Source organism: Oreochromis niloticus, linkage group LG14, assembly GCF_001858045.2.
Source record: "Oreochromis niloticus isolate F11D_XX linkage group LG14, O_niloticus_UMD_NMBU, whole genome shotgun sequence".
Taxonomy (NCBI): domain Eukaryota; kingdom Metazoa; phylum Chordata; class Actinopteri; order Cichliformes; family Cichlidae; genus Oreochromis; species Oreochromis niloticus.
Genome location: NC_031979.2, coordinates 12083933 through 12093144, shown reverse-complemented (window position 1 = coordinate 12093144; position 9212 = coordinate 12083933). Strand labels below are relative to the sequence as shown.

Here is a 9212-nt window from a genome sequence, read left to right as displayed (position 1 = left end):
ATGTGGATGATCAGTAATTTGAAAGTTGTGTCCTTTAAAAAAGAAAGAAATGGCCTCAAGAGAAAAAGGGAGAAAAAGCTCAGTTATGAATACCTGAACACACAAGAACTGGACTGAAAATCACTGACAACAGATTTTATAGAGCAATTCATCCAAACTGTGAACTCATGACAGTTAATGTCAGATTTTTATCCATTATGCTGTACCACGTGGAAACCATCTAATTGACAAAAGCTTAATTTTTCAGCTTGATAGTAATCCCAAACACACTGCCAAAGTAGTAAATGTATACCTGGATAGAAAACTCCATTGTCATGGATTGACCTCAACCTCTCCAGGTTGAGGTCTGTATTTCCAGGTGTGTTTACACATGTTTCAATAAATCCCTGCAACTATTTCCCATTTCCCAAAAATATAAATAAGTGAAGCCTGGCTCAAGTCCTTTGCACACCACTGCATACACATTAATACAATCATCAATTAATCCCAATAAAATGTGCATTTTTGTGAGCTGGGCGCACATAAGCCTGATCAGATATCACAGAGGAGATGCACAGCTTTCTGCGCTATTTCGTCATTAACACTCAGGACCAGCAGGGGGCGTGAGCGCGCTTTGAAGGCGGGCTCCGGAGCGCCCCGCCCCGCATGCAAAAGCTGCTGCATTTAGCTCAGGTTCGCAGCGGCGTGTTCGGCTCTGCGCTGTTTGTTGCGCAATTTCAAGCAGGGGTTTTAATCAGCCACGACGAGAACCAGAATTCATCGGCTTTTAAACTACATATATATAAAAAGTACACACAATGGCCACTGGTAAGTGAGAACGCCTTTTTTTTTAATGAGAAAGTAGATCAAATAGCTTTGGAGCTAACGTTAGCTTGCGAACCGCGAGGCCAGAGCGAGGGCTCCGTCTATATCATGGAACGCACTCTCTTTTCCCCCTCGTTAATGCATGCAAATAATTTTATTTGTTTGTAATTATTCATCTTTTAATAATGGGAATGTGCTTCACGGAATCTTATTTTTAGCTGTACTGTAAAACACGAACTGTGGCCACAGTGGGCTTTGTCGGGGTGGTTGCTAGCAAAAGAAAAAAATTGAAAGCGTCTTTGTTATGGCGAAGGCTGTTGTTTCTGTTGCGGATCCAGAAGTATTTTGCGCTTCTAACGTTATCTGATATCCTGCATTATAGTTAACAATAATCGTACATATGCGTATTTTCATTACATCAGGCTGTGCCAAGAACAAGGGGTATTTTGAGCAGATTATTTGTTTCGTTTTCAACATTTAGTCTAAGCCAGCGCCAATGTGACCGCCATTTTCCCGGCTCGGCCTGACTAAGGGCCTGTTGGCGTGTTGCTGGCCTGCTTAAAGTAACCTATTTTTGCCTTTGAGGCCAGCTGCTTGGTCAGCTAGATATTTACTTCACTGTTTAGCAAACACATTTACACCCTTGTGTTATTTTTGTTTCAGACTCAGGCTACGGTGGCCCGCAAAGGTAATGTGCAAACAAGCTTTAAAGTACATACTCATGTTCAAAGCGTGTAACTGAACAACGTTTTAGCTTTTTGAACACATTTAAACCCGGAAGCTAAATGTCTTTTTAACCATGTGTCTGCAGCTATGGCTCGTATAGTGGAGGTCAGCAAGGCGGGCAGGTAAGACCTCTATTCTGGCTACTTGATGTAATTGTACAAGTTAATTTATTTTTACGTAAAACCTGCTTAACTTATGCATTTGATTGGCAGGGTTATGGACAAGGAAATAGTGGCAGCTCCTATGGAGGACAGAATTATGGTGGCTATGGACAGCAAGGTACAGTATGTAAATGCAACTTAGAGAAACACCTTTGTTAAACAACAGAGGCCACTGAAAAAGTGTTGTCTTTTTATTATTTATTTGTTTTAATATCAGTTACTAAAATGTCTTTTCACATCTTGTTTAATTGGTATTTAAGTTATGTGTGCTTTAAGATCTGCCATACACCTGTGTACACACACAAGTTTGGTACTGGTTTTTATTGTCTTTTGGTGGAAGGTATCCCGGGCACAGCAGAGGTCAGGATACTGTCCACTTTAGTATAATCTCATTTGATACGGGTTAATTGCTTTATAAATTGTGAAATACTAATGTGAACCTTGGGGTTGTTTTTAAACTTGGTTAATGTCATCTCTTCATCTCCACAGAAAATTATGGCCAGTCTCAGCAACAGAGCTATACTAACTATGGACAAGAGTCCTCTGGGTAAGTTCATAATATCTCTGTATTAGGGATGTGCTGTGGGGGTGTGTTTTGTGTGTGGAAAGGCGCTTTCAGTGACATCCTTTGTCTGTTCGAAGAAAGTTGGGGTTATTAAATAATACAAGTGTGCAAGAATTTATATGTATAACGAAATGGGTAAAAATCCAGTAATGATTTGTATGTAACTGTAATGCAAGATTTAAGGAGGGAAAAAAATCCAGCTAATAATAATTTCCCATTCAGGTATGGTGACAAGCCCTCCTATGGGCAGCAAGGATCTGGGTCTTATGGACAGCAAGGCTCCTACAGTGGTCAGGGGCAAGGTGGAGACAGTTATGGACAGGGACAGGGTGGTGGCAGCAGTGGATATGGAGGCCAAGGGCAAGGAGGAGGTGGTGGTGGTGGCGGCGGTGGATATGGACGATGGAATGAAGGTAAGCTAACTGAATCATAAAATCTCAATAAGTGTGTATTTAAAATTGGCCAGTGCTAAGAATTTCTTTTCTGGCTTCCACCAGGTGGTGAAGGTGGTGGTCAGGGTGGGAGGTTTGGGCGTGACTATGGAGACCGTTCAGAAGGAGGGGGCTACAGAGGCAGAGGCCGTGGCGGCGGTGGCTATGACCGTGGCGGTTTTGACCGCAGTGGTGGATACGATCGTGGCGGAAGAGGTGGACCTCCTGGTATGGGGTAAGTTGCACAGTGCCACTGCCCCCAAGGTACCCTTTTTCACTGAAATATGAGAAATGACTTGTTTATAAGCACATCATCACCACTCATCAACTACAAACCATCCACATAGATGGATTTTTCACCACTCATCTGCTTTATGCTCCAGATCCTCAAACACTGGTAATTTTTCTTCTTTTAAAACCTGAACAATCAAATGTTGTCGCAGGTAAAAATTTCCCCAAACATCTACTCCAGGTGCTCTGAGCCTTGAATTTTTTATTTTTTAAATCCTTTGTGTGTATGTGTGTGTTTAATCTCATAAGAGACACGCTGGTGACAAAATCCACTGTTAAGATTGTGTGATTTGTACTCAAGTGGTGGTTAATTCGATCTTAGTTGCTCGACTCATTGGAGATCCACTCGCTATCAATGGGATCTTAAGGTAAAAAGAAATGGAAATTGAATACAGCTGCCCAAATAAGAGCTGGTTGTGCAACTAACATACCCAGACAGCGACACAAGTTTTGTCCCTTTGGCAACAAAGGTTGAAAAGGACCTCTTGGTGTTTTCAGAGACTTTCGTTCAGTGGAATATTAACCTAAAAGGTGCCATAGCATTCTCTTCTTTCTTTTTCTTTTTTAAATCTTGGACTAGTTTGTTACTAAAAATGGATTTGACTTTCTTTTTTTTTTCCTTTAATTTAAACTGTGCCTCTATTCAGAGGAGGTAAATATAATCTGTATTTTTGGAGCCTGTACAGTCCGAAAGTGCCACATTTCTTTTTCGTCCTTTAAACCTCCCGTTATGTTAGAGATCTCGGTCTCAGTTAAATTTCCAGTAGCCACACGTTTTTAAGATGCCAGTAAGTTCACGAACTCCAGTTTTTGGTACGTTCATGTCTTATAATGACCACACAATATACTGTGAGCAGTGGAAACTCCCCTGAGGTGATGCACTTAGACCTGGAGCCACATCTTCAGCTGCTTCACATTCAACAGGTTTCATTCAAGTGTTGTATATTTGACAATGGCGAACATGTATGTTGTGTTAACATGGATCTACATTTTATACTACAGGTGATTGAACTAAAACATGGACCTCAGTAAAAGGATCACATAAATGCACTCAGTGGAAGATTGCTCATTGGTTTGCTGCACCCCTTAATATCAATTTGGCTCATTTTGTTTAAAAAAAAAAAAAGCTGTTTTTTCAGCTAATGGTATCTAATCTGGCCATGTGAAAAGTACCAAATTATCTGTAAATGGTGCCCCAGTGACATGTAATAACTGCCTTCACTCGTCTGCCTGATTGTTCAGTCAGAGCTGCCTAGTCGTCTGCTTATTGATCTCTAATGTCAAAGACTAACGCATTCATCGTGTGAGACATTTCCACCGTAGTCGCACACCCTGGCAGGAGTGCATACTGGTGGGGATGTAGGGGAGCTTTGAGCTCTCAGTTGGGACAAAGGAAAAGCCATCATATCTCCAATTTTTCCTCTGCAGAGGTGGTGACCGTGGTGGCTACAAAAATTACGGTGGTAAGTGACGAGCATCAGAACTGTGTCGGTGGGGGAGGAAAGAGTTTGAGTTAGGAAAAAGAAAAGGGGGTTTAAAGGAAAAAAAAAAAAAAAAAAAAGACAGAGAGGAACTTCAGTGAATGCCACCATTTCCATGTCCAGATCCCAAGGGTACTCCACCTATTGCTATTTGTCATAATGGTAAAGAACATGGAGCTTGAGATGTAAAATAATGGTAATAATGGTTGCATGGAGACAAGAGCTGATTGTAAATGAGAGGTGTTCCCAGGATGAAGAAGGAAAACTTTCTAAAACTGGAGACTTTATGGTGGTTTTCATTTCTGGTGTAAGTTCAAAAAAGAAAAGTGAGGGGAGGAAAAACAGAACAGTTCTGTTCCTGTTGAAAGGTGTTGGTATGTGACACAATGGTATGAAAACACCCACCAGAAAGCTGTTAACATGGTATTTGGTTAATTTTCTTTGGTATCATTATGCAATGCTAGGGACAAAGTTAATATTTAATTATGTGAAAACTCACCCCAGAGTTAAAAAATCCTTTTTCACGTATTCTCCTTCCATCCTCTTTTCTGTTTTCCAGGATCTCGAGACTACGGCTCAAGGGATGAACCAGGTGAGACTTAAAGTGAACATTAAACATGTATAGGCTAAAAGCCCTGCTCTGAATAAGTTACATAAACTTAACACTGTCTGTGAAGCCGGATGTAAGAAATGAGCGTTTAAAAGTTTTTAGAATGAGTGTGGCACCATCTTGTGTACAGTCCAGTACAGCCTGGGACTTCACCGGGTGGTTTGGTTGTTTCGGCTAATACACCTGCATTGGTTTATGTTGGCTAACTAGCGAGAGAACCCACAACTCTGTGTTGCCTCCGGCTGTGCAATAAGGTGACCCCCCCCCCGACTGCTTCTTAGTTTTAGTGTTTGTATTTTCTGCTGAGTTGGTTCTATCGCTAGTTGGCTAACACAAACTAATGTAAGTTTGTTAGTCGCAACTTTAAAAAAAAAAAACAGCCAACCTGGTGATGTCACGTACTGTAAGATGGAGCCTAAATATGTAGTGTAAACTTTAAACACTTCTTACTTCTTACTTCTTCTTGCTGACACTTTGTCTTCTGATCTCATCCACAGCTGGAGAGCAGGACAACTCGGACAACAACACCATTTTTGTACAGGGACTTGGAGAAGATGCCACAGTTCAGGAAGTTGGAGACTTCTTCAAGCAGATTGGCATCATTAAGGTACTGAGCGAATCTGAGAATGATTTCTTTTCATTTGACTGGATTTTTATTATACCAGATCAGTCCTGTCTGCAAACTTCTCCTACAGGATCAGGAGTTGAATAACCAAACCTTGGACATAGGTACATATTAGGCACCTGCAAGCTCTTTGTTGCCAAGCAACCATTTACCAATCACCTAAAATGTTTTTTTTTTCCTTTTAGTATGTATGCACCTGAAGCAACTTCTATCATTTTAATTTCCGTTGTGTCTAATTTATAGCCACAAAACTGAAATTATGGGTAATGCATTATGATGCAGTCATGTTGCCTGGCAACTGCATAATGGACTAAAATGATGTGAGCATTGCAGAGGACCTGCAGAAATGGGCTAATACTATTTATCGGTCTTTGATTTATATAGGCATCATCTACCACCTCTACTTCATTTACTTTAGTGTAATTAGGTTTCAGTTTTCCAGCAGCACAAACACACACGCACGATACTAGCAGCATGGGCGTGTACTTGTGTAGTTATTCATTGTACCAGACTCGGGTATTTAAAACGGTAAATGCAAAAAATGCTGATCATAATGATGATGATAATAATAATAATAATAATAATAATAATAATAATGGATTGCATTTATATAGCGCTTTTCGGGACCCCTCAAAGCGCTTTACAATACCACTATTCATTCACTCTCACATACACCGGTGAAGGCAAGCTACAGTTGTAGCCACAGCTGCCCTGGGGCAGACTGACAGAGGCGAGGCTGCCATATCGCGCCATCGGCCCCTCTGGCCAACACCAGTAGGCAGTAGGTGAAGTGTCCTGCCCGAGGACACAACGACCGAGACTGTCCGAGCCGGGGCTCGAACCGGCAACCTTCCGATTACAAGACGAACACCCAAGTCTTGAGCCACGATCATCTCGATGTCTTCTGTACTTTTAGGTGAATAAGAAGACTGGCCAACCAATGATAAACATCTACTCTGACAAGGCCACTGGCCGACCAAAGGGTGAAGCTACAGTGTCCTTCGATGACCCTCCATCAGCCAAAGCTGCTATTGACTGGTTTGACGGTAAGAGCGCTAATGTGTATTTTTATGTCCTGACATGTTTCAGCACTGTTTTCACTGACCTTGTTGCTTGCTTGCTTAATTTCAGGAAAGGATTTCAATGGCAAACCCATCAAAGTATCGTTCGCCACCCGCAGAGCTGAGTTCACACAGAGGGGTGGTGGTGGTGGTGGCGGCGGCAGAGGCGGGCGAGGAGGTGGGTGGTGCTCAGCCGTCCTCTGGGTTCAAATGATGGATATCATATACAGTCAGTAAATTAAGTTACCTGTACTGATGATGCATCTTTGTTGGCAGGTTTCAGAGGTCGTGGTGGTGGCGGACCCAACTTTGACATTAAGGGAGGAGACTGGCCATGTCCCAACAGGTGAGCATTTTAAACTTTGTATTTCATTTATAAATGTTAACTAATAAAAACGCAACAGAACATATCCATTTGGCTCAGTTGCATTTCTAAATGCCTGGATTTCCTTTCCTCAGCTCTTGCGGCAACATGAATTTTGCCCGGCGGCAGGAGTGTAACAAGTGTGGTGCACCCAAACCAGGAGATGGAGGATTTGGAGGTGGAGGTGAGTGCTTTAGACACGGTTATTTTACCTGAAATGTTTACAGGATTGGAAAATGGTCCCTGCGGTTTTAGAAACATGTTCCTGTTACCAGGTTTCTTTTTATAAGTATGGCTAAACTTGGCTAAAAGGTTTTTTTTCTCCCCCCATTTGTCCAAATCATAATTGCTCAGTTTTGATGTTAATAGATTTAGTAATGGATTAATGGCTTTTGGGTAATTTCAGTTCTGTAATTTTATAAATGCAACTCATTTTTATTGTACTGAAAGCACATGTGGTAAAGACTTATATTGTTAGGCCAGTTTGTGCTCTAACCTGTCATGTGTTGTCATGTCATGATTCATTTGCAGATCGTGGGGGCAGAGGCGGATATGGAGGCGACAGAGGCGGTGGCTTTAGAGGGCGTGGAAGTTTCCGCGGGGGTGACCGTGGAGGCTTCGGAGGAGGTGGCGGCTACAAAATGGGAGGAAGGTCAGTTGGAGACTCTTGGCTCTTACGCCTCTTTCTCAATAGGCCATTACAGTAGTGTCATCACAGCAGGGCGGTGCATCTACTTTGTTGCTTGGTTTAAAAAGTGGCGGTTTCTTATCAAATCGCTGCTCTCATGACTCCTGCAGTGATTTCACTCTTTGGCCAATCAGTGTCATGCAGTCTAATTTTTACATTTTGCCAGCTGAGGGTTACTAAAGTACCAGGTACTACCACCTAATGAAAACCTCTAAAAACTGGATGGACTTAGAGTAGGTGCTAGTGGAAAAAAGGCTTTAGAAGCAGGGGTGGGGGAACTAAAGGGCCAGTGTCCTGCAGGTTTTAGATGTGTCCTTGATCCAACACAACTGATTTAAATGACATCCTCAACATGTCTTGAAGTTCTCCAGAGGCCTGGTAATGTACAAATTATTTGATTCAGATGTGTTGACCCAGGACGATATCTAAAACCTGCAGGACACCGGACTTTGAGGCCTGGAGTTCCCCACACCTGCTTTAGACACTTACTTTATGACCAGAAGAGGGCGTCCTCTGTCCAAAAATGACTATAAAGTGTCTTTTTCAGTACTTTAGCAGTACGATCTTCGAGGAGATTAAACTGCATTTTGTGCTGTTGGCAAGCTGTGAGTGAAATTACACGATCCAAGGAGCTCTGAAGTGTTCCAGGTGTCTGAATATTCACTCTGATTTGTGTTTGGTTGCCTTCATGGCAGACTTGTTTATTGCTCTGCCCTGAAGGTGACATGCTGCGTTAATGGGTGTCTGCTTTATTGAAAGCAATTTCTGCTGTTCATTTAAAATGTGAAGGGCTGTGCGAATGAGAAGTTGACATCATGGCTCACCTTCATTTGCCGGCTGATTCCGGTTTTCATCTCAATGACAGAAGCAGATGTGGGTCTTCGTTAAAATGCAGCCCGAGTAACAGACATCTTTGTCTTCTCCCCTCAGAGGTGACCGCAGGGACGACAGAAGAGACCGGCCGTACTGAGTGCTCCAAAGCAGAAAACCATTCCAGCCCTTAAGTTTGCCGTGGACGGAGGATTTAAATTGGAGGAGGACTAACGGGGGAGGGGGGTGTAGATGAGACAGATGTGATTTTTTTTGTCTACTGTAGCTGGTGCATCCTAAGTATTACTGTTCTTCTGTGATTCAGGGATGTGTTGAGCTTATGTAAAGGGGCTGATTGCCACCTGTAGGCATGTGGTCTTTTGTTTGGGGTTTTGTTTTTTTGTTTTTTCCTCCCTTTTTTTTTTTTTTTAAATTTCTTTGTACATCTTTTTAATTTTCTGTCAGATTCTAGTTGCTGATGTTATGTGAGGTAGACTTCATACCATTGTTTTGTATAAACAGAATAAAATGTTTTACTTGGTTTCTTTCTTTTTTTTTTTTCTTTTTTCTTTTTTTTTTTCTTTTCCAAAATTAT

General features: G+C 41.9%; 1 protein-coding gene across 2 annotated transcripts; it reads left to right on the top strand.

Moving 5' to 3' along the window:
- The first annotated feature begins 630 nt into the window (after window positions 1-630).
- On the top strand, window positions 631-9027 carry taf15 (TAF15 RNA polymerase II, TATA box binding protein (TBP)-associated factor). Of its 2 annotated transcripts, XM_005454342.3 has the most exons (16): window positions 669-807; window positions 1468-1492; window positions 1616-1652; window positions 1743-1809; window positions 2181-2238; window positions 2479-2669; window positions 2754-2922; window positions 4407-4441; window positions 5019-5051; window positions 5567-5676; window positions 6611-6740; window positions 6826-6933; window positions 7032-7101; window positions 7215-7303; window positions 7651-7771; window positions 8738-9027. In XM_005454342.3, exons 1-16 carry the CDS (start codon window positions 798-800, stop codon window positions 8775-8777), a joined length of 1293 nt encoding a protein of 430 aa, XP_005454399.1. In that variant the 5' UTR covers window positions 669-797; the 3' UTR covers window positions 8778-9027. The 2 variants fall into 2 exon arrangements, with proteins under 2 accessions (XP_013129304.1, XP_005454399.1); XM_013273850.3 differs by lacking the exon at window positions 4407-4441 and having other exon boundaries at window positions 631-807.
- The last annotated feature ends 185 nt before the right edge of the window (window positions 9028-9212 follow it).

Bases quoted from the DNA above. Each gene is read 5' to 3' on its own strand.
- taf15 (XM_013273850.3), top strand. From the start codon at position 646: ATGCAAAAGCTGCTGCATTTAGCTCAGGTTCGCAGCGGCGTGTTCGGC. The intron at 1,653-1,742 runs GTAAGACCTCTA...TTTGATTGGCAG, and splicing joins GAGGTCAGCAAGGCGGGCAG to GGTTATGGACAAGGAAATAG. The intron at 7,304-7,650 runs GTGAGTGCTTTA...ATTCATTTGCAG, and splicing joins TGGAGGATTTGGAGGTGGAG to ATCGTGGGGGCAGAGGCGGA.